General features: G+C 32.1%; 1 protein-coding gene across 1 annotated transcript; it reads left to right on the plus strand.

Moving 5' to 3' along the window:
- The first annotated feature begins 1612 nt into the window (after positions 1-1612).
- Positions 1613-21299, plus strand: LOC128191567 (low-density lipoprotein receptor-related protein 1-like). Its single transcript, XM_052863696.1, has 22 exons — positions 1613-1788; positions 6327-6798; positions 10789-11041; positions 11263-11410; positions 11744-11857; positions 12270-12518; positions 12855-13014; positions 13441-13581; positions 14212-14329; positions 14703-14850; positions 14948-15070; positions 15184-15420; positions 16742-16922; positions 17200-17330; positions 17421-17577; positions 17936-18057; positions 18460-18591; positions 18731-18907; positions 19469-19660; positions 20016-20213; positions 20374-20521; positions 20797-21299. The coding sequence occupies exons 1-22, from the start codon at positions 1713-1715 to the stop codon at positions 20939-20941; spliced, it is 3822 nt and encodes a 1273-aa protein (XP_052719656.1). The 5' UTR covers positions 1613-1712; the 3' UTR covers positions 20942-21299.
- Positions 21300-24596: the final 3297 nt, after the last annotated feature.

Raw genomic sequence — 24596 nt, forward strand, 5'->3', positions numbered from 1 at the left:
ATTGATCGTAATGTGTGTAATATAATTATGTCATTGTTTGGTAAAATTTACTACAAAATAATGAAAAGGACAGAATTTTCTTATTTCATATAAACTTGAAACGGAATAAGATTATTAGTTTTGTCTGACTGATAAATCATATGCATCATGCATTTTTGTTACTTATAAAAAGTGTTGGCTTTTTTATAAATTAAATCTATATACATGTATATATTTATTTGATTTATATTTCGTGATCTGTGAAAAATCGGTGTGTTTTCCGTGGACAGTTGCTCCATTTTTATTAGTTATACCTCTAATCATAGGAAGGCATTATTTATTGTCCCATGGTTAGCTCCCTTGCAATTGTCATTTATCAATTACAAATTTGAACCGAGTGATCTCGTAATAACGCGATCTTTTCTCATAATGACGAAATCATTATCTCAAAATAACGAAAAAAGATCTCGTTGGTACAAGAAAAGATCGCGTAATTAATACGAGATTGTGTCCACAACCATTACGTTTTCCAAGTTTATAAATCAAAGAAAATCTGTTGTAAATCAAAATGTTTCTTATTCCAAACATAGTACAACATTCTTATTCTCGTTATTTTTGAAGCTGTTGAATGAGTAAAAGAACCGAGTAGTTCTGTTCTATTCGGAATAGTGTATGCTTGTTTAGTATTATTTTGGGAAATTTGTTTGTCTACTCCCGAATTGGAAAACAAGTTCGCTTGATTTTTTTTATTTAAAAGATGATACCGCTTTCCAAGGTTTTTTTGTATTTCTATCCTTGAAAAAACTAGAGCTTGTACCTAACTTGGAATTAAGAAAACAACCCGGAATTGCTGTGTTGAATCATCGTGCAGAGGGTAATAGCTTGAAGTCAGTCAAGTTTTCATACTTTTTCAAAAAAAAAAATGTTTCTTACGTTCGAGAAAAAACTGGCAACGCTATTATCCGTCATGCATCGAGGATTTGTAATTTGTGTCGGGATCTGACATCAGACTTTCAGCAATGCTGTAACAAGCCGCCCAGGCGCTTTGCCTCGTTTAACACAATCTGTCATCATCTTGTTTCGTAGTGCACTGTCCGTGCAGGGACTACTAGTGTACAGTATTGTTCGAAATTGAAGAGTGTGAGAAATGTTTTCTATTTCCTTACTATCATATGTTTCAGCCATTAGAAAGAAGATATAAATTCATAATCAATATCATTTTTCAATTGAAAACTTCATTATAAATTTTTAATTCGAGGATGTTGCTAATTAAAATGAACATTTTAATTCCCTTTGTGGGTTTTATTTTATTACAAAAACAGTTATAAACAATACCTTAACCATTGTATTAGCATGTTAAACACACTATATACTTCTCAAGTATTTGATCTAACAAATAATCTACAGATATTAAGCGGCGTTTGTGCATTTTATTTTATTTTTTTTCTTTAGAAGCGTAAATAACTTTGAACAGGAAATGTTGGGGCTCAATCATCGAGGTTTACATGTAAGTAGTGGGACCCGATACGTCATCTTCAAATCGCAATTGATGTATTACAAGGTTTTTCGTTACGATAGCGATAAAAACCTTTGTTTCATCAGTAAAACAAACCAAACACCTAATGTTCTCTCAAATCAAAACGAATCAACTCGCGTTCACCTAATAAGGACTTGGTCCGGTCATCTTTTTTTTTTGCCCAGATTATTTTTTTTTTGACACAAGGCACACCAGAATGGGAAACAAGAGTGTTTTGTCTGTGTTGATCTTTTGCTGGATCTTTAGTTTTATCCCAGCAGAAAATATTACAGGTAAGATGTATTGATCATAAAAGGTCAATAAAGGATGCATTTTGATTATTTATTGTACAGTATCAATCATGGATTATTTGAATCACATCCTTTTCCCTTATTCAGTGTTTATTGTATCAGTATAGATTACTAACAAGTATCCAAGTAAATTACACTACCTTCATTGTTTATTGTACTAATCCTGGATTACTAATATCCAAACAAGTTCCACGTTATCCATTGTTTATTGTATCAATCCGGGATTACTGATATCCAAACAAGTTCCACGTTATCCATTGTTTATTGTATCAATCCTGGATTACTGATATCCAAACAAGTTCCACGTTATCCATTGTTTATTGTACTAATCCTGGATTACTGATATCCAAACAAGTTCCACGTTATCCATTGTTTATTGTATCAATCATGGATTTCTGGTATCCAAGTAAGTTACACTTGGTCCATTGTTTATTGTATTAATCATGGATTACTGGTTTCCAAGTAAGTTACACTTGATCCATTGTTTATTGTATTAATCATTGATTACTGGTATCCAAGTAAGTTGAAATTAAATTACACTACGTTCATTGTTTATTATATCGGCATGGATTTCTGGTATCCAAGTAAATTACACTTTGTCCATCGCTTATTGAATTCACGTGGAATACTTTATTTTATTTTGAAAGAGAGAGAGAGAGAGAGAGAGAGAGAGAGAGAGAGAGAGAGAGAGAGAGAGAGAGAGAGAGAGAGAGAGAGAGAGAGAATAGATTTTTAAACTAAAAGAGTTTTATCCCATTTCTTTTTAATTATTTTTTCATTAATTTATTTTCCTTTTATTATTTATGAAAATTTATTAGCTATCATTATTAATTACCAATAAGATTTTTGTATATAAACATTTAAAGGATCATTCTTTTCTATTTTGTGATAACCTTAGGAGCAAAATGCACTGTTTTACAATTTTCACACTATTTCTATTCAGGTTTGATTAAAACCAATATGTTACGTTTGCGTTTAACAATATATGTCTAACATCAAGTATTAAGGCTGATAAAAGGATATTCTGAGAATTAAGATATCGCGTATATTGAGGATATCGTCTATAGTTTCTTTCATTTCAGACGACGAGATAATGAGTCATTGGTAAATTACATTTGCTTTACACTCAAATTATATATCAACGAAATGGAAGCACCATATTAAGCTAAATAGTCAAAACTGTAGATACTTGTATATAGGATTCTTAACTTGAACTATGTTCGGAGATGAGATAAGTGGCTTTATATAGTATCATATTAATTTAATATTACAAAAATATATAAAATTATCGTGCAAATAAACTCACATCAATATTTTGAATCTGAAAATTAACAACATTTACTGTAAACATGACGCATGCTGTAAATATAGTTTGTTCAAAATTTTGTAGGTTTATTATACGTGTGCTTTGTGCGTGTGAATTACTAAGACAGGGTTTAGAAACACCTAAAGGACTGAGGACTTTAACGCAGTTTTAGACCATAATTCATCAACCAGTCAATTTTCTTTTACGTATTCGGCGAGACTAAGGGGCTCAACAGGTGCTAAGGGCAATAAAACTGTAAAAGGTCATTCTGTGACCGACGAAGCATATTGCATGCATCACCCTTAGCTGAATTTGGCTTTAATTTAAGAACTCCTGCCGTGGTTAATTTAAACACAGACTCAACATAATTACACCAACCTCTCAACTTCTCTCTTTGTGTAATGGTTGTCCCATATTGTAATTTTATAGTGAAATATCATTTTCTCGAGCTAGTAAGGATATGAAGTATGATAGGGTGGCTAAACTTTCCAATCGATAACATAAAAATTGCACTTTTTATGAAAGTACGTCAGAGACATGTAGATAAAACGTCATGTGAAATTATTTATGTTGACACATAGACATTGTACATATCGATTAGTGGAAAAAAAGTTTTATATGATATTTTAAAGATACAATAAACATCGTAACCTTACCGCTTTATGGATAAATGAAAAAGGAATGTGTTGAATGAACGCTAATCTAGAAGTAAATGTGTAAGACAAGAACAAATCCGGAATAACATTATCACTACAGAGAGGTTCTCGGATACAAGCTACCATTTGGTGTGGTAGATGAGAGATCAGAAGCCTGAACCACTGACCTGTCGCCCCAGTTTGAGAAAAGCAAATAAATTTTAAAGTTTTGAAAATTATTAATGTTATTTCTAAATTAATTCAAATTTTCATTAAATCTTTCTTTGACATGCAAGGACTAGACATCCTTAAAGTTTAATCCTGTTCGTATTTGAAACAAAAGACGGATTATGAACATGTATTCTAGAATAATGCTCAGTAACTTGGTTCATTAAATGTGACTCCAATTATCATAAAATGAATTGATACTTGGTGTCTTACAAACTTTCGTTGAAAATTTGCGTTATGAATTAATGTCAGTCATGGAATTGCATGCATGTATGTGTCAATCACAAATACACAACAAAATGCAGAAAACTTTAGAGTTTATCTATTAATTAATGGAAACATTTTTCTGTGGGAGGGATGTGATTTTGGCTGTCTATGAAAATCGCAAAAAAAACCCACCAAAATTGATATAAAAAACCCCATATTTTAGATTAAATACAAGTCATCATAGGTTAACATTGTATATATATATATATATAACACAAAATTAAAAAACTCTAATCAGGTGTGGAAAATTGTTTTTTCAAAGACTGCAACTATAAAGCTAAAGGTTAGAAAAGGAAACGATTATGAATTTTTGTCCCTTTAGAAAGATACAGTTATATGATATCTAACATATCTATTTGTATTTTGTTATCATAGGAAGTCATCTTGGAATAAGAGTGAAGAAAGCATAGGCAGCAACGACTTTTTACCATGTTTTTACCACCACCCTCCTCCTTTTTACCTAAATTCTTGAAAACAGAGGGTGTGGGATAATGCATGTTTAAAGATGAATGGAGAATTTTTGTTTTATAATTTAGACAATGATAATATATATGTTTGTGTGAAACAAATTCAAATGAATGAACAAAGAGTTACTAGTGATATACAATTTATACAGTATTTGAAGCGCTTTTCTTTTAGTAAAAGCTTTAGATTGATTGTAAATATATCTGAGCTTGTGAATTATTATTTATTATGTATGAATCTGACATATATGGTGGAGTTCTTTTACATGCGTAAATGTTTACCTTTTACCTAACTGTAAAGTTATTGAAGTTTGAATATTATATGTAATTAATCTGTGTGTTCTTGATTCATGATGTCATGTAAAAAAATATTACATGATTTATGCGGAAACCATGTCCAAAATTGTGTCCAGAATCATTCCATCCAGTTGTAGAATCTTATCCACGATCTGCATTAGACGAATTGATTAAAAACGTAAAACCTATATAACAAAGCCTATTTCACTACAAAGCATTGATTTAAGATTAAATGCCAATTTCATCAACGATTCATTTTTATACCAATTAAAAAATATAATTATACAAATCCAAAAAAAAAAAAAACAAGTGGTATTTAGGAAAACTTTTATATGATAAATTGATAGTTTGTCGAATTTTTGAAATATCCGAATAATTTGAAGATTTTACACAGTACATATGACTTTTCAAGAATCTTTTGAAACTTTATTAGGCATTCCTAGTTTTTGACCCATATGTGTTCAATCATTTTGAGTCATCGTTTTTCATGGTTTTATTTTACAATAGATGTGTCTCCTAAAGGTTTGGTGCGCGGTATAATAATATATTTGCCTTGATCGATTTATGTTGGTAAACAATCAACCATTTTGCAAAGTAATATGATCTTATATTTAGTATAAGGTTAAAAGGGAAGGTACTAATTTAAATATCGGGAAAAATTCTCAGCCCTCAATCAAGTTTAAAAAAATTTCAACGAATTGTTATTTATTCAAAGAAATATACTAGTAAACAAAGTTTATTTCTCAGAAAGTGCTTGTAATGATAAAGATGGTATATAAATTCGTTTGATTGATGTTTTATGCTCCATGTTTTACGTTGTAAGTAAAATTCCTGTTCTTTAAGAATCCTAAAAACAGAATAATTTTACAAAAAATACCTAGTATGTAACGATTTGTGTAGATTTCGAAGAAAGTGTTACTACGATATTTTGTTAACCTTAAAATATCATAGAACCTTAATGCATTTCAATGCATTTAGTAAATTATTAATATAAAAAAATGTTCGCCCCAAATTGGTGCTCTTTATTTATTCAGTTGACCTAACCATGTACTTTTCTGCAGGCATCTAACAACGTTTAAATATAAATCTTGTTTTGATTTTGTCAGGTGTTATTGTAGTTTATAGAACCATGTGACAACTTCATTCTTTAATATATTTCCGAATTGTCTAGAAATTAAAAAAAAACCAATGATCTGGAAGAGGTGCCATTCCGCTATTAAAGCAATTGAAATCTATCTAAAGTCAATTTTATACATTAACGAACTCTATTCAAATACTGTTATATAGTATTTCTCATTTTTTCCCTCAATTTTTTCGTTCCAGACACGTCGGGAATAGGAATCGTTGTTTCACTCTTTAGTCCTGGACACCTTTCATTGATCGCCGGAAATCCAAACAATATGAATATGAGTTCGATGAGTTCTGGGAAAGGAATGCTTCCCATACAAACATACTACTTCAACACTCCTCGTGCTAAAATTGTCAGCATGGCTTCAGACCCGAGGAAAAATGCATTGTTCATCTTAGACTCCGATTCCCACAGTATCTATAGAATGGAGAATTTCAATATTTGGGTGAACGACAGTTTGACTATAGTTCCAATTCAAAAAGGTGTGTCAAAAACGTCTGCACAAATCACATACGATTGGTTAAACGAAATGGTGTATTGGGTAGATGGTTACTACAATTGGATAGGGATGCAACCCGCCTACACCACGGATAATAGTCTATATAAAATAATTATCCACCAAGGACTGGGCAGACCTGAGGGAATTGCAGTGGACCCAATTAGTGGGTAAGAATTAAGATTAAAAATGTTATCATAATATCTTCTTTTTTTTTTACCAAGTGTATGATTGATTGATTGCTGTCACATGACCGTGCTATAAATTATATATCATAAACCTTGATATACTAATTATAGAAAATTTGTAAGCCTCACTATTCCAAAATTAAATTTTTATGACAAAATAATGGGTTTTGACATGTGCGACATTGTGACTTCACAATAGCAAAATCAACGCCTTTACATTTAGATACAAATATTTTACATTTATACTTTTGAAAAGAATTAGTTTTTGATTTATTATATATAATAAAGTAATTAAAGCCTTCCGATATTGGTCAATGCATTGTCTTATAGACCTAATGAGAGTATATCATCCTTCGAATTCGCCCTCGGTCGATAAACTCTTATCAGGTCTGTAAAACCAGGTATTGACCTTATCAAAAGGCTAGGCCAAAATTGTATGATATTTCTCCTGCTTTCTTCATAGAAGATGAAATATTTATGTTTTACTTGCATTTCTTACGAAACGCAGTTCGGAAACACTCTATGCAGACTTCCGTATCACTAGAAAACATATTGCAATGTCAAATATTTTCAATACATGATATTATTTCCTCATTTTTGATTGATGAGTCCTAACGCGTAGACGGTAAGTGAAAATGACTGCCAAATTTAGAAGGCAATTGGGGAAATTATAGTTCATTCATAACATTCATAAGCATAAGAATTACAAAAACACATGAGTATTAGATTTTATCATCTTGATAAAACTTGGCTCAATTATTGTGACATTCTTTACAATTCTTGAAGATTAAAATTAAAGATAATTAAAAACATACACACAACCAAAACCGGTATTTATATTATTGTCCATTTGACATTTTTGCACCCGTCTAAGGTATAGCTTTAAAAAAATCCATAATATCATAACATTGCCTAGAAGGTATAGAACAACTTTTATTATAGTATCGTGTTGTTCCCTATCATATGATTGGTCGATTGTTTTCACATGGTTGTGTTATAAATGCTGTTATAAACTTCACTATACTAAAAATAGAAAATCTATAAACCTCAGTAAAGACTTTCAAATAGAATTTCATTACAAAATGCCGGCGTTTGGCATGTGCGACATTGTAGCGACACAATAGAGACATCAGCGCCTATACAACATGAGCAAAATATTTTACAGCTTTAATCTTGAAAAGTTTAATAGAACAATTACATGTTTTGATAAATCTGCTGAGAGTATATCTGGTACATGTAAGAGTATATCAACCTCCCAAGTTCATGGTCAAAATACTCTCATCAGTCCTTCAAAAACATCACTTGACTTCATCAAAAGGCTGTAATTTAGATATTAAAGGTAAATATCATCTGCCTCATGAAATATTCGCCTTTATCAAAAAAAAAAAAATTATTTATGAAGGTTAAATTACAATCCTCGAGGACACGCTAATTTACTGTATGATATTTAGAATCATATTATTTTCTTTGGGAATTCAAATTCTGATACGAATTGAAAAATTATCTGGTGGGAACATTTTTTATGGGAAAGATTCAATATGATTTGAACATACAAATGATGGAAACATAAAATTTGGAAAGGTAATTTTCATTTGGGAATTCAAATTCTGATATGATTTTAACAAAACATTTGCTCCGAACATGAAATTTCCTGAAAGTAGATAACCCATTCAAATATAATTCCCAGGGAAAGTACGTTAATTAATTTTATCTAAAAATCCCTATTTAAGGATTTAACAAAAATATCCTTCAAGATTATCAATATATCCTTCAGGAAAACAAATTTCACAAGAGAATTATTATTTTCCAATGTGACCATAGTTTTGAAAGTTGGTGTAACACAAGTTTTACATTTTTTCCCATAACAAAGATTTTTGGAGAGTTCACCCTTGATGAATGCAAAACAGCATCATTGGGAGAGGCTTAATTATCCGGCACAGAGTTCACAACATATATCTGGCAAATGTTTAACTTAAATTTATCTTTAAAGGGGCACGGTCACGATTTGGGTTAAATTTTATTTTTATTTTTTATTATTTACAATGCTTTAGGAATGCATTTCTAATGATCAAATGATTTTTGAGAGTCAATCGTAGAGTAATAAGCAAGATACAGGGCTCACATCTCTTTGTCATGTAAACACGCCTCGTGCCCTGTTTTTGTTTACATATGTTAGATATAAGTAAGAATGTTTTTTTCAAACTGATTTGTCTATCTTCTTATTCCTTTTTAGCATAAATAAACAGTTCCTAAACACATTATTTTTGGTCTAAAACTGGTCTAAAACTGTAATTTTCACTTCAACATTTAAAATGTAAACAAAGGCTTTGTTTACATAGCAAAGAATTGTAAGCTCTGTAACTCGCTTATAACTCAACAAATGACACTCAAATTTTGGTTCCATATTAAAAATGACTTACTTAAGCATTGTAAACACTAAAATCGGAAAAATAATTTTTGACCAAAATCCTGACCATGCCCGTTTAAAAACTTTAATTAATTTTGTTTGGCTTGTATGCAAGATAAAGTGTATCAAAAAAGTAAAAGAAAAAAAAATGACATGCAAATGATGCGCAAAACTGTAAATGCTCTATAGAGCGTTAAAGGTCAGGCATGTTTTTCTTCTTGTGATAATGAAGGTATTCGACGCCTTTTCAATATTTCACAGCTTTGAAATGCAAATATATAACTGGAAAAACCTCTCTGTATATTGTAAATAGAAGTCACTATTTGAAAAAATATCTTTAAAAAGGGGGGAAATATAAGAAAAAACACTTTCTGCGTGCTTTTTAAGCGCATCAATTAAATGATAATGAATTAAAGCAATTCATTTTAAAAGAAGGATTTTGAATATGTAATCACAATATTTTATGTCTAAACTGATGATAATTGGACAGTTTGTGGTTAAACAATACCTACATACTTTAAACACTTTATCAACCAAAATATTTGGTTAACATAACTTAACTTTAAATTTACATTTTATCCTTTTCTTTGAGTACTTAATATCATAAGTACATACGCTAAAAAGTTTGAGTTTCAAATAAGAATTATATAAACATTGTCAGAAAATATGAAATATGTTAAGATAGAATGATTTAGACCCTTTGTAACTGAAAATATTGACTTGTGAATTTTTTCTTTGATTTTGATTATCTGTACTTGATAAATTAAAGCTTGTTCACAAATAAGAGTTACAATCAATTGTTTAAATTCCGTTTTCCCCTTCAATGTATGGCTGTGCCCAATTTTAGACAACAGTAACCACCTTCAGAGGAGCTCAGTACAAAAAAAAGGTAAAATTTTTAAATTGAAAACTAAAATGATGGACTTTCTTTACTTAATTAACAAATCATATCTAAACATTTATGGAAGATCAAATGATTAATTTGTTGACCAGTCAACCTCAATGAAAAGGTATATTCATCCTTCAAAAAACTCATTTGATATAATTATAAAGTATAAAACAGTATGAAAAATAAAAAAAATTTAGGCAAACTAGATGAACATGGTATCCACATCATTAGACAGAAATGAATTTTAATAAACGTTTCAATGAGGGGCTGTTCTAATGGTGCATGTATATAAATGGAATGCAATTCCTTGATCGAGAAATGCTAAATGAAGGTGTTCATCAACAATAGTAGAGAGAGTTATATGCAAATGAACACATGGATAATAAACTCAATACTCAAAATGTTATATAAAATTACCCTCGTTAAATCATGAATTAAAATCACGTTAACCAAATTAAATGAAGACGATTGATAAGCAAACCGTGGAAGAATGTTCTGCTTTCCTTGGTGAACTTAAATATCAGTTCGTTCACATTGACAGTATTGAAATGGCTATTTCTAAAATTCCTGACGTCTTTTCTCGTTGGAAATAAAGTGTGTTTAATATCATAAGTACAAACCGTCTTAATTAATCGATAAACAAATACATTTGTGATTTATTCATTGCAAATTGCAGATACCTCTTTTACTCCGATATGGGAAAACCGCAAAGAATTGAGAGATCCTCTTTGATTGGCAAAGATAGAAAATCCATTATTACGTCAGGTGTTGACCGTGTATATGACATCACAGTGGACCACAAGGAGCAGACACTGTACTGGGTGGACGCGGGAAGACATACTCTGGAGTCAGCCGACTTTAACGGAAGAAACAGACGACTATTGACCAGGATGAACTCTGTAAAGTTCACGTCAGTTGTCGTATTTGGTGTAAGAATCAAACTCTTTAAGATATTTATGTTATACATTCATTCTTTTAAACACTTTTTACTTTCGGGTAAAAGTTAAAAATTTAACAAAAAATTTTTCTTATTTGATGAAAGAAATTCTATTTTTAAATAAACAATATTCGGATATAAGAAATGCATGTTCATAACAAAAAAAATCAAACAGTTGCCAATATGAATCATGGATGTATAAATTATATTAAGGATTTTCTGTATGTGACGTCATTTACGAGCAACACCGTCACCAAGATAAGTAAGAGAACCGGAGAAATCAATCTTATAGTCGTGGTGGATGATGGGATACCTGTGGGAGCCGAAATATGGGATCCAACAAATACTAGCCCAGTATCAAGTACGCTTCAACTGGGGTTCAAGTTCAAACCTCAGTATTCCCTAAGTCCGCTAATTTAGTTAGTTACAAGTATATATTTTCTGTTTGAACGAACTTCATTGATAAACGTCGACAACAAATTCACTTAATTTTTCCTAAACTTTCTCAACAAGTTTTCACCTGTAAAAAAGCTTTTTTTTTTTTAATTCTAAGGGGTTACCCAATGTCATTTGTTTTACCTCATCAGTACATTTTAACCTGCTGTATATCATAAAAAATCATAAAAAAAGACTTCGTATCAAACAAAATCTTTCATTTGTATATCATATGATACATTTGAATCATCTTTTGCAGAGGTTTGCTCAAGTTATGGTTGTGCCCATATGTGTGTTCATTTGCCAAGCGGACCCAAGTGTGTTTGCAAGGAAGGGTATACACTGGCAGAAAACAACAAAGCGTGTGTCAATGGTATCAGAAATTGGTCTTTGCAAAGCTAGTAATCATATCAACAATAAACAAATTAGAATCAAGATTTTATAATTGAACTCTTTTCTGCACGATTTGAAAATACTGTTAACCAACTTTTATTCGCGGCTTCTTTATTTCGCGATTTTCCTAAGATAAACTGGTTTGCGACGACTATTTTTTCGCGATCCTGCTTTATTAATAAATCCACACTCGTTTTGTTACAACACTCATGCAGCAAAGACTAGTTCACGACAAGAAATATTCGCAACGAAGAAGCCCTTGCGAACCTTTCGAATATTTCTCGTACGCGAATAAAAGTTGTTTTACAGCATGGATAATTCAATTTAACAAGTTAACCTTAACACTTTGCAATCAGGAAATTTCTTGTAATGTGACAGAACCTTAATTGTAGAGAACCTTCAGAAAGGTCTGATTGTGGCCAATAGTACTCATGTCTGTAACATGGACATCCGCCATATCACCGCTCTAAAAGACGAAATGACGTGTAGAGTGGCTAACCTCACTGGTATAATGTTCATGGCGATAGATATTGCATCACAGTGGCTGTTTTATGTTGATTCTGACAATCATGCACTGATGCAGTATTCCTTGATTTTTAACGTTACCACACCCATTACCGAAGCTGGCCCAAATGTAACAGGTGCGTATGTATTTATTCATATAAATGTGTTGGTTTTTTTTCGTGAACATGGCTTGATGCATTGTTCTCCTGACATCATTGTAAATATGCCAACCACAGAGCTTGAGTTCTTCATGTCATGATCTCGGACATAATATTAGCATTTGCTGTTCATTAAAGGTATGGTAAGAAATTAAAGGTCATAATGTAACAGTGACATTATACTACAAGGATATCGAATTAAAATTCTACAACAACTTTTAAATCATATATCATTACAATAAACAATTAGAATCACAATGAAATTGGTTTTTCTCAGAAATAATAGCAGACGTAAATTATATTTTGATTTCTTAGGTTTTGCCTACGACTGGCTTGACAACAATATATTGTGGTCAGAATCGGACATTCTGCAGAAAGGTTCTATCCGCATTTTTTCAATGGATAAATATGCTCACACAGATCTTTATGCAAATCTGGACAACCCTACTTACGTGAATGTTAATCCATTGGACAGGTTTGATTGTATTTGTTATTGAATGCCTCTTTGTTGCAAAAGCTAATTTTGAACGCCATATCATTAGTTTTATCGTTTCCTGATCAATCTAGTAAGCTTAAGTACAAAAAGAGTTTCTCTTTTCGATTAATTTGACGCTAGTAATTGTACATGTAAATACAATTATTAAAACTTTTAAACTATTTGCAGTTAAAAGTTTACTATATGGTTTTGAAGAAAACACGTTCATAAAATTTTATAATTTTCCCGTTGAAGGAATATCAGTAAGTTTTACAAATTAATGTAAAGTGTGTAAAGGTATATACATATGTATATATTCTCTCTCGGTAATTTAATGCTTTTTGGACTACAAGAGAAGAAAACTTGATAAAAATATAAGTATATCCTCTCTCTGTAATGTTAAAAAAAATCTTTTCGGATATTTAGAGAAGTGTACTGGATAGAGGGCAAGGGAAACAACTACACGATAAAAGTTGGAACCTTAGACGGAAGTTCAGCTAAGGTGATCGTCAACAGTGCGGATCTAAAGAAGCCTACCGGTTTATTCTACCACATAGAGAAACATAGGTAAGTATTAACTTTCGCTAATTTACAATGTTTTAATTGTAAATAAGTAAGAGACTAATATGTTCTACGTGGAAGGATTATTTTTTCTTAAATACTGATTTCTTATAATTATAGTTTAAAAAATTTCAGTGAGATGAAAAATAGAAATGAAAATGTAAACATTTAAGTTTTTTCTGGTCTCATTTTCCCGAGAAAGCATTAAGTGTGCCATAAACGTCAAAAATGTCATGTCTCTCAGTGAAATATACATACCGCACCTGAAGTTTTTTTTTTGCGGTTCGACAAACTACACATCTTTGATGTAAGGAAGACAGGCATAAATTCACACCTGTCGTGTCGCCTGTATTTGATGATTTTCCCGTCAAATAAACCAAGATGTCAATCAAATAATAATGTCTAAGAAATCAAGCCGAGTATCATAATTATTGATACACGGAAGTGTTTTGTTCCCATAAACATGGTCATTAAAGTGCTTTAAAAATGACGAGAAAAATATCTGACATATTGAAAAGCAATAATTGTCAATGAATCCATTTTATGCGAATTCGAAATAGATTTTTTTTTAAATAAAAGTGATTTCCGTACATGATGAAATTTCAAACATTTTTTGTTACAAACTGTATTTTGCAGACTGTTTTGGATAAATTGGGATAGCATATACAGTTGCAAAACAGACGGCTCGGACCTGACCACGCATTTGAATTCCATTTCCGTTTTGTTCTTTGGGGTTGAACTAATGGTTTACAAGGTACATTTGTAGGAGAAAATTAGCATTCTAAAGTTTTAATTACATGTTTTTTGGGAAACTAGTTCCTCTTTCTGTCCACCAGAATTTGAAGCACAATTATAGCTACACGCACTGAGTATGTTTACTGCTAATGAAAGGGAAATCGTGGGTTTATATGGAAAATACGAAGTTAAAGTAAAAATAAAGTATTGTCAAAATTGTTCTGATTTTTAATAACTCCATTATTGACCAAAAAATTATTGTTATTGTTATTGGTGAAATATATATATTTTTTAATTCCACTCTACCTGTATAGATGCGCTCGTTCATATTTACCTTTAAGCTATTTACACTCCTCTCGTATGTTTCCTAAATTACGAGTTGTCTATCGTAGGACCACGCTATTTGGACTCATGGAAAGTCTTTCATTATGTCGGGAAGCATTTTCCGAAACAATGCAGAGGTTAAAATCGATACAAGCCACTATGGTAAAATTACTGGAATGGCAATATACGATCCAGATCTACAGAGATACAAAAGAGGTACCGACTTCAGATACCTACATGTATAAATTAAAAAAAATTGTATTTTTATGAAATATTAACATGTATTCATTATAAACATTTTTTTTTACCCTAGGACCTTGTGAAATAATGAACGGTGGATGTGAACATGTTTGTTTGCCATCTGCAACCACCCAAGCTACCTGTAAATGTGATTTTGGATTCATATTGGAATCTGATCGCAAAAACTGTTCATCGGGTAAGCACTTCCTCGGAAAAATGCAACATATCTCGAGATACACATGATATTAAAAATCATTATTTTTTTGGAAATTTAAAGAATTTTTAAACTATAATTTTTTTCATTATAAGACGCCCTGAGAGACCGGTTCATGATAATAGCGGACCACACACACGGCAGACTATACCAGGCATCTTTATTGGATGCAAGAATCACCGCTCTGGACTTTCCGGAAGTATCAAAACCGGCTTGTGTTTTATACAACAGGAATACTAAAATGGTGTACTGGGTCGAAATAGAGAGTCAGGGCAGTCAGATAAAGCAGGCAACCATTGACGGCAAAAATACCAAGACTCTGATGGAAGCCGGTACAAAATCGAACAGATACTAGCAAATCTATCGTAAATCATTGATCAAAACGCTATGTATTAAACATTATTATGCCTTCTGTCAGTGTGTCACTATATATTCCATACTCATCTAATTTCGCATAGTGTCAAAGGATTTATATAGCGTAAGCATACTATGCCGAAATAGAGCACGGCAAATGTTTTGAGAGAAAATCTTTCAAGCGCCGACAGCGGTATTCGAACTCACGACGCCAATGCTATGCTATGCTACATTAACCGTTAACGCTATGCTACATTAACCGTTAACTAAACTAATGGTGTTTATATATATATAACGTGGATAAACACGACTGACATCAAGCAATTAGAATTATTCATTTTTCATAAAACACTTCATTACTGATGGAAATTTTTAAGTTAAAGTTTCTTATAAACTTTTGAACAAATTGACTGAACATTTTTCAAAGAAATTTTACATGAGAATCACAAAAACGTTTTTTTAAATGACGCTTGATAAAGAATGTACAAGAAAAAAAATTCAATGAGATTTCGTCTGCTAAACATTTCGAGTTTTCTCGGTAAGGCCAAACGTCTCTCATTTCTTAGAACATAAACCTTTGTTGACTTTTTATTGTACAACAACTTGTTGATTAAATAAACAATCAAATCAATTGATTAATTTGAAAAAAACAAACAAACAAAAAACAGACGCTTGATTTTCCGGTGATTATATTTAGGGACTTGTCAACACTCGAATGTCACAAATACTTCTAGCAAAGCACCGTCACGTCAGTATATTCAACAGTCGGCATAATAATAACAATAGTGTTGTGTTGTGCATGTACTATGCCTAAATAGTAGTCAGGGTTTGATACATAGTGCACTCGCCTCCGGCTCGTGCACCATGTATCAAACCCTGACTACTATTTAGGCATAGTACATGCACAACACAACACTATTATATAAATAGGAAGGGTTAACATTGTATTTGGCATACCTAGCTTTTATAAAGTCTTTGAGACGGAAATTCAAAAAGCTTTACATTGTTACATTGCGCTAATCTTTTTTTCTCTAAAATCATTACGGGTCATTATCTTTTTGTATCCTTTTAAATATTTTGCTTTTGCAAAGATTTATTTAACCAAAAGATGCTAAACCATCATTTCAATTCACCACAGTTTTAATAGCATATCGTCCGGGTCAAAATTAGACATCAAACACCCTTAACTTGATAATTTTTAAAAGAATAAGTCATTAAACCTAACAAGAAATATCTTTCTTATCAACAGGTCAGTAATTATAAATTTTTTTAAAAGGTGTTCATATTTTACGTTTGTAGGGAGTGTGTACCCCGATAGAATTGCTATGGACTTTACTACAGGACATATATATTTCACTGCGGTAGCGAGTGAATTGTACGAGAGTTACGTAGGAATACTTCATCCTCAGAAATCAGTCCACAAAAAGTTAATTACCCAGCTCGGTACGCCTCGTGCTATTGCTGTACATCCTTCTGCAGGGTACGTTAAGTTTGTTTTTGGAAGTGTTGATTTGGTGATTCACCCCCCACCCCCCCCACCCATTTTATAAGTGATTGACCACCCCTTTTACCGTTTTTTTTTAAAAATCTTTTTAAAACAATAATGTTGCGAAAAATTTAATTTTTAGCAATTTATATCTTCAACGTCAAAATAATTATCTTTTTTTTTTTTTACTTTTGAATCACATTGGCAGCAAACTGCCCTTTGACCCGACACACCTTAATCATAATGACATCGTTTCGTTTTGATTTTGCAGTTACATGTTCTGGACTGACCATAACAAAAACAGTCCCCATATTGGGCGAGCATTCATGGATGGTTCATCTCAAAGAGTTTTACTTTCAAAAGATGTGGTATGGCCAAACGGCCTTGCTATAGACTACCAAGGTAATCATTGATATTACTGAATCCAATTTCTATAAGTATTATTAATGATGAAAACATTTACAACTTCTTATCTTTAAAATTGTTTGTTAGAAAATCGGTTATACTGGGCGGATGGTCATCAAGATAAGATAGAGTCAATAGACATATACGGTCTCAATAGAAAAGAGGTCCTCAAAGTCACAAATCAGCAACTTGTGGACATAGATTTGTTTGGATCGTATCTCTATTACACGGCCTGGAATACGCAGTAAGAGTTTATCATCTTGGTTTTAAATATTTGAGATTGGTTTACAATTTATGATTCTTTTGGGATACAAAATACCTGTATGAAAAACTATTAGTAACCAACTCTTATACCAAATGCATTTTTCAGGATTCGTGTGTTAAATAATACCAAGGTCATTTTACTACATGTAATACTATGTTTAACCCTCAGTGTGTTTTGTGTTGACCTAAAAACTGTTCCAATTAATGGTAAACTGTCAAGCGTTAGTATAATTATACTAGTATCCTTTAATGATAGGGAACTGCTACAGCAAATATTGAACATGAATATACATTTATTTCAACCTTGACTGTGTAGTATTCAAACAAATCAATTATAGGAAGGTATTCAAAGTATTGATAAACAGCGATGGGACTGGAACCGTTGTGGACTGGATGTCGGATGTTCCAGAACTAGGTCGTCTAGACTCCATAGAAATTGAGCCTGGGAATAGTCAGCCCAGTATGTAGCCTTCTTAAGGACTTGTTTACATAAGTAGCGTCAGCGTTAACACGTGTATTATAGCAATTATAAAAGCCTTTCGATTATTATCATATAAAGAAGTCAAGGTCGTAATGAGTCCTTGAAGTTTTACATTACATTTATAATATTGAAATATTATAATTTACTGATATTTTAGAGGTTTTATCAACTCACTCGATCTGTTTTAATGAGAAAAGTCTTGAATTGTTTTGTCGTAAAAAACTTTTTGATGGTTGCATGCATAGAAACATATCATGTTATGACAGTGATATATGAACATACCATATTTTTTTTCCATCGGTATTTTATTTGCAAAAATGTGAATGTTGGCTAAATATGAGCAATTCACATCGTAAAAATGTACTATACTCTACCTTATAGAAAGCGCTGCCTGTATGCAGAATAATGGAGGATGCTCAACATTCTGTCTTCCTACCCCGACTGGCCGCGCATGCGCTTGTGAGGAAGGTGTGGACTTGATGGCTGATGGTGAAACGTGCGAAGTCACTGGAGGCAAGAAAGCTATTTCATCAAGTTGTTTTCAACTTCACTACATACATGTATCATTTTTATACATGTACACTTCATCTACATGTACCTTGATAGATAGATGCTGTCGTACTTTATTTATGATAAAAGATTATTTGAACAGGAGTGTCTTGTTCTGGGGATGTTCCAAACGGTGCCTGGTCTCCCACCTGTCACCAGCTCCCCACAGAGACGTGCACCTACACGTGTAACGAGAACTTCTTACCTAATCAAGCGAACCCTACTGTGACCTGCGGGAGAGAGGGAGAATGGTCTATTCCCCCCAAATTTTTATGTCTGGGTATAACGAATTGCTTCTAGACTCTGAAAAAATGATAAATGCACCATGTAATGCAGTGTAAAACAATATCATTCATTTCTTGACACACCAGAAAAATGCAAACACATAATACAATGCAGTCCTAACTATTTTTTGTCTCGGTAATATTTTTTTTCAAATAAAAGAGTATCAATAATCATATGGTGATTTTGAAATTCTTAAATTTAAAATGTTTGCCAGCGCAGAGAAATTAAAAAGAAATTGGACAAATGAAATACATGTAATTAGTGTAGATTCATTTATATTGTCACATATACATGTGTATGTCTGTGTTTCAGAGCTTGTTACATATACAGCGTATATATTGCCAAATTATCACACTACGTACAGCTGATATCAATAAATTGATTATTGTATTAAAACTTTTCATTGCAATCTGTAAGAAAATGACACTCACTGTCTTGTTAATAAATTCTTGATCGATTGTAAGAATACATTAGGTAATTATTTCACAGTAACCCATTATTTTACTTTTCAAGCTGGACACATGTATTTAGATAATATGTAATATATATATTGCAGAGAAAACCTGTCCATTAATGTACCCAGTCCACCACCTATTAAACGATTGCCGTCCAACTGTTGGGAGTGAGTGCGAATACGCGTGCAGTGATAACTTCACAAAGAATGCCAATGTACCGAAGATTAAATGTTTACCGTCCACAGAATGGAGCCACAATGCTTTTGATGTTTGTAAACAGTTTGATGTTCGAGGTGGGTTGATTAATCTCAGGGTCGATCTAGTTTAAAAAGTCTTCTCATCTAGTTTCAATTAATTTGTGTAATGTATTTAATTACATTATGTATATTAATTACGAAAAACTGCGAGGAATGCAATTTTACAACACTCCACATTTATGTTCATTGGTTTTGTAAGTTAAAGTATACTGCATTTCCCTCAAGCCGATTGAACGTGGTTTTGAATAATGAAATTATCAATTATATCAAGTTCCAATTTTTCTTTTACATCTATTTTTTGAATAATACTTAAAATACTTAAAATATCAATTTACATCAAATCTTCAGTAATAGGCAATCTTTTATTTCAATTGTGCATTCTACATTTTAGTGGATACAATGGTATCTAAAGTCCACTGCAAGGAGGACCTTTCCAATGTTGTACTTGATCCAAACTGCAATAGGCTGAAAGACAGCGTATGCACTTTCTCTTGCAAAGAAGGCTACCAGAAAAAGGACGAAGATATTGTTGAGCTCATTTGTATGTCTAATGGAAAGTGGAACTTTGGTCACATTCCACTTTGCGATGGTATGTAACTCATTGTTAATTTATAATATCTCTTATACTTTGATTTTATTTTACTTATCATTCAGGTGTTTTTTTTTTATAGTTAAGTGACTTTGTGTCGCTGCAGGTATAACAAAACTCTGTATGGAGTGTTAGTAATCATTGTTTTATTTTCGCGTAGGTCCTTCTGGGTCACAGACCGCTAAGTTGTCCCAGGGGGAGGGGAAGTCGGACTCCTCCTACACGGCCATCGCTGCCACCCTCGCCGCTGTGATTGCAGTGGTCTTTATCGTTGTTCTCGTTATTGTCTTCTTTTACTGTCGACGAAAGTAAGCCTCAAATTAATATCTTTAAATGTTGTTTTTTATCGTAATATATTCATGCAGAGAGTTTAAACGGTTGAAACGATTTTTTTGTGGGAGGGATTGGATTTAATTTTTTTGGCAATACATGTAATACTATAATATGCTTTGACAGTATAAATGTATTTCTACGTTTTTGAAAGAGACTGCTTTCATTTTTATGCACCGGAATTAGTTTAAAATTATAAAAAATACAGACGTATATCATATCATAACATTATTTAATTTTGCCATGCTTACAGGAGAACTGGCGTGGTTGGTAGATACGAATCTCACCAAAACGAGGCCAATGTGTACTGTGAGCCCCAGAAAGGCATAGTCAACCTTGCCGCCGAACCCGGAAACAGCACAGAAAATAACCATTACGCTCACATGAGTGATATATGACTCCAAGAATCCAAAGACTTGTGATATATTTGTGTGCTTTGTAAACGTAAACGTTCATAACCAAATATTCTCCGCCAAATCCCACTTATGCTATGCATTATTTGTTACAAATGGCCGCGTTCTAGGTTCGTGGACTCATACATACGTGTACGTCGTGCATTAAAAGACCTAGATGATAATATGGTAGTATATTTCAGTAGAAGAGATGCAATATGTATATACATGCTGTAAAAAGCTTTTCTTCGTTGAATTAGTAGGCTAGTTTACATTATTTGTGTATATTTATGTGTATCTCCATTACCTTATTCTATGCAATAAAAGTGATCATATTTTAAATTACAACGTAAAATTATATAGATTACAGTCATGTCTATTCTTCTTGTATTGAGTCTTTTTGAGAATCTTAATTATAAACATTGACATCAGACTGAGTGTGAGGCATTATAGTTTAGATGTATTTAATATTTAGGAGGAGAACATACTGTGGTTTAGCTCACCTGAACATTTTATAGCTCACCTATGTTTTGAATTTCTTTCTTTATCCAAACCACCTATAGCCCTTGAAAACCAATCCTGACACAAAAACATCCTTCAGGGAAGTATAAATAAATGGCTAGGCTAGCTCCCTTCCAAAGAGAGATAATAGTACTGGTATAAGTTTGTCTATAAACCTCAACCCAGCAACCACATGGCCAGTCAGTTCAAAACTTGTGCATAACCTTCTTTAGATCAGAAGAAATGAAGTTTTATAAAACTATGACTTTAGGGATCTAAAAGAAATCTCAAACAGGGACCATGGATCAAGAATACATAGAAAAAAGCAAAAAATATTTAAATTTTTCATTTTGAGAACAAACGCAGGACTGTGAAATTCATAATTATGGTAACAAGCTACATGTTCAAAACAATCAAGTTTGTTTAAATCAAATGTCTCGGGGGTCAAAGAACGAGACCAAACCAAAGGGAGGATATCACATTTTACAAAACATTTTCTCTGATAAATACGTTAAATTGATATAAAAATACTGAGGAAAAAACTGTCGTGAATTATTAATCACATCTTAACACCCTGGAGTCAGGACCAGCTCACTATGGAGGGTAATCGTGTTCAAAAATCCAGACATGTAAACTTGTAGATCCGAATATGTAATCGTGTTGGTGTGTGAGTCTGAGTATGAATATGTGTAATTCTGATCGTGTAACCTATAAAACTCAGGGATAAACACTTCAGAGTTGACCCTGCAGGCTTTCAATCTAATTTTTCCTACAGATGCAAATTGCAGCTGTAAAATGCTGTTTGTTATTTACATGTAACCTGCCACTATAATACACACTTTCGATCTGTAGTCTCTGCATTTGTATTGCAAATCAACAAATGTAAAGTCTACAAGTTTGTCGAATTTTGACATGACTTTATATGGAAATAGTGACGTCACCGATAGAAAAAGGCTAGCTGCAGGTAAAGGCATGTCGTAATCGCCGGAATAGGGATGGAATAAATATTAAAAAATACAAGGTGGGTCTATAATCATATTATCTCTGGATAACAACTTTGTTTTAGAAAGTATTATTTTTCGGAAAGTTATCGATAAGAAAAACAATGAATTTAAAGACATTGGTTTTGAGATTTTGATTAATATGAGACATAAGAAGCGACACCCCTTTTGAAAATAAATAAATAAAAATTCCAAAGATAATGTCAACTGTCATGAAACTGAAATGTGTATAAATTATTGTTAAAAATGTTTTATTTTGCATTGCCGGCAATGTGTAAGGAAAAAAGCCTATCATGCAGGTGAAAATTGGCTTTTTTTTTTAAAGGACTATATATGATAAGGGCCTAAAATGGCCCCCTAAAATGAACATCATCATTTTACTATCATTCTTTGTTTTCTTAGTACAGATATGTATGTGATGTGTTTACATTATATTCATTTTGGTTCAAGTGCCCACAATTTAGAAATACGACATTGTAAAGACAACCTTTTCCCGCCATTTTTGAATTTTTAGCGTAAAACAGCTTGTTTTAAAGCAGTTTTTGCTTCCGAAAACATAGAGCGCATTGTTGAACAAATAAAATATTTTAATTTTAGATGTATCTAGCCAAGACTAATAAGTGACAAAAAAATATTCCTTGTTCAAGCATGCGCTCTATATTTCTTATTCGTAAATATACAAGAAAAATGTCAATTTTTGGCTGATTTTGATTAAATTAAAGAAATGGCGTCACTTCTGACGTCATATACTGCCAGTGAGTGCAAATAAATCAAATAAATAGATGAAAAATATATTTTATATCAACTCTTCTAAAAAATAAGTTAACATTTTATTGTACCCGAAACACTTAAAAATTGGCGAATTATGGGGGCCAAATTTAACTCTTATTATATATAGTTCTTTCAAGCAATTATTACGGGATACGAGCATGACGTCCTGAATGTAGGTTCAATACAGACTCACTTAGTGAAATTGGTTGATAAAAATTTTTTCGGAGAGCTATTATAACACAGCTCTAGAGCAACCTGTGAACATGTACAACTACTTAATTTTGTAAAATTATCGTTAATACAGTATATATTTTAAAACATTTTATAATTAAAATTCAGTTCATATACGATCAAATTCATCTGACCCACCCCATTCCTTACTTTCAGAAATTCAAATTCCGAAGAAAAATCATAATTACAAAGACATAAACGTACATACTAGTATACCATTTCTATTTCTTCAAACACTTTTAATTTTAAAGAAAACTTGGTGCTTTAATTAATAATTATGAAACTTCTTTTTATTTAAAACAGTTTTAGTTTGTTTTATTATTTATCTTTCACTTGCGCAATAAAATCATTTTGATATTTTAAAAAAAAGTCTAAATACATGTATAGTTACATACATTTTTCCGCAAAAAATTACCAAATCTTTGCAGGTCGTTTATTCTAACTAATTCAGAAAAATAACAAAATAACAGGAGAAAAGCTGTCAATGTGACAGCAAACCGGGTTTTCTTTTGTGTGAACAGTATCTATAATCCATTTGTCAATCCTGAATTGATAAAAACTACCTATCCAAAGAAATGGGGTACTCTATATGCAATGTTTTTGCCAAAAATGACTAAGTTCAACAGCTGATATTTTTTTTTTTTATAAATTAACAGAAATAAAAATGCTAGCAATTTGCATACCCTGATATATATATAATTGATATGCAGAAGAACAATTAATTTCCTATCTCGAAAACTGTACGAGGAGTTATTGGAACAATACGGGTACCTTTTTACAGCCACTCGCCCGCCCGCCATTTTCACTATTTCAATAATTAAAAAAAACGGTTAAAAATTCTCTCTAAAAATTCTTAGAATTCAGAGGCAATAGAGCTACATGGGACCTCACGGCGGTCTCCGAACCTCATGCCGCTAAAATACAGGCACGTGCCCCCCCCCCCTTTTTTTGCACAGCAAAGATATTTGCATACAAAAAATAAAATTAAGATGGAGTTGCCCCCCCCCCCCCCCCAACACGTTTATGGGACCATGGAAAATTAAGGAAATAATCAGTGAAAATGAAGTTAAAGGTACTAGGATTTTCAGAATTTTAGAAAGTAACCTTTTTTTTTGTTTGCTTGTCAAGATTTTTGGATGACTCTGCCCCCACCCCAC

The sequence above is a fragment of the Crassostrea angulata genome, chromosome 7, assembly GCF_025612915.1.
Source record: "Crassostrea angulata isolate pt1a10 chromosome 7, ASM2561291v2, whole genome shotgun sequence".
NCBI classification, from domain to species: domain Eukaryota; kingdom Metazoa; phylum Mollusca; class Bivalvia; order Ostreida; family Ostreidae; genus Magallana; species Magallana angulata.

What these genes read in the sequence shown, in the direction of transcription:
- LOC128191567 (XM_052863696.1), top strand. Translation starts at nt 1,713, where the DNA reads ATGGGAAACAAGAGTGTTTTGTCTGTGTTGATCTTTTGCTGGATCTTT. An exon ending in AACGTGCGAAGTCACTGGAG is followed by an intron (nt 18,592 to 18,730) that starts GCAAGAAAGCTA and finishes TTATTTGAACAG; the next exon opens with GAGTGTCTTGTTCTGGGGAT. An exon ending in TAAACAGTTTGATGTTCGAG is followed by an intron (nt 19,661 to 20,015) that starts GTGGGTTGATTA and finishes TCTACATTTTAG; the next exon opens with TGGATACAATGGTATCTAAA.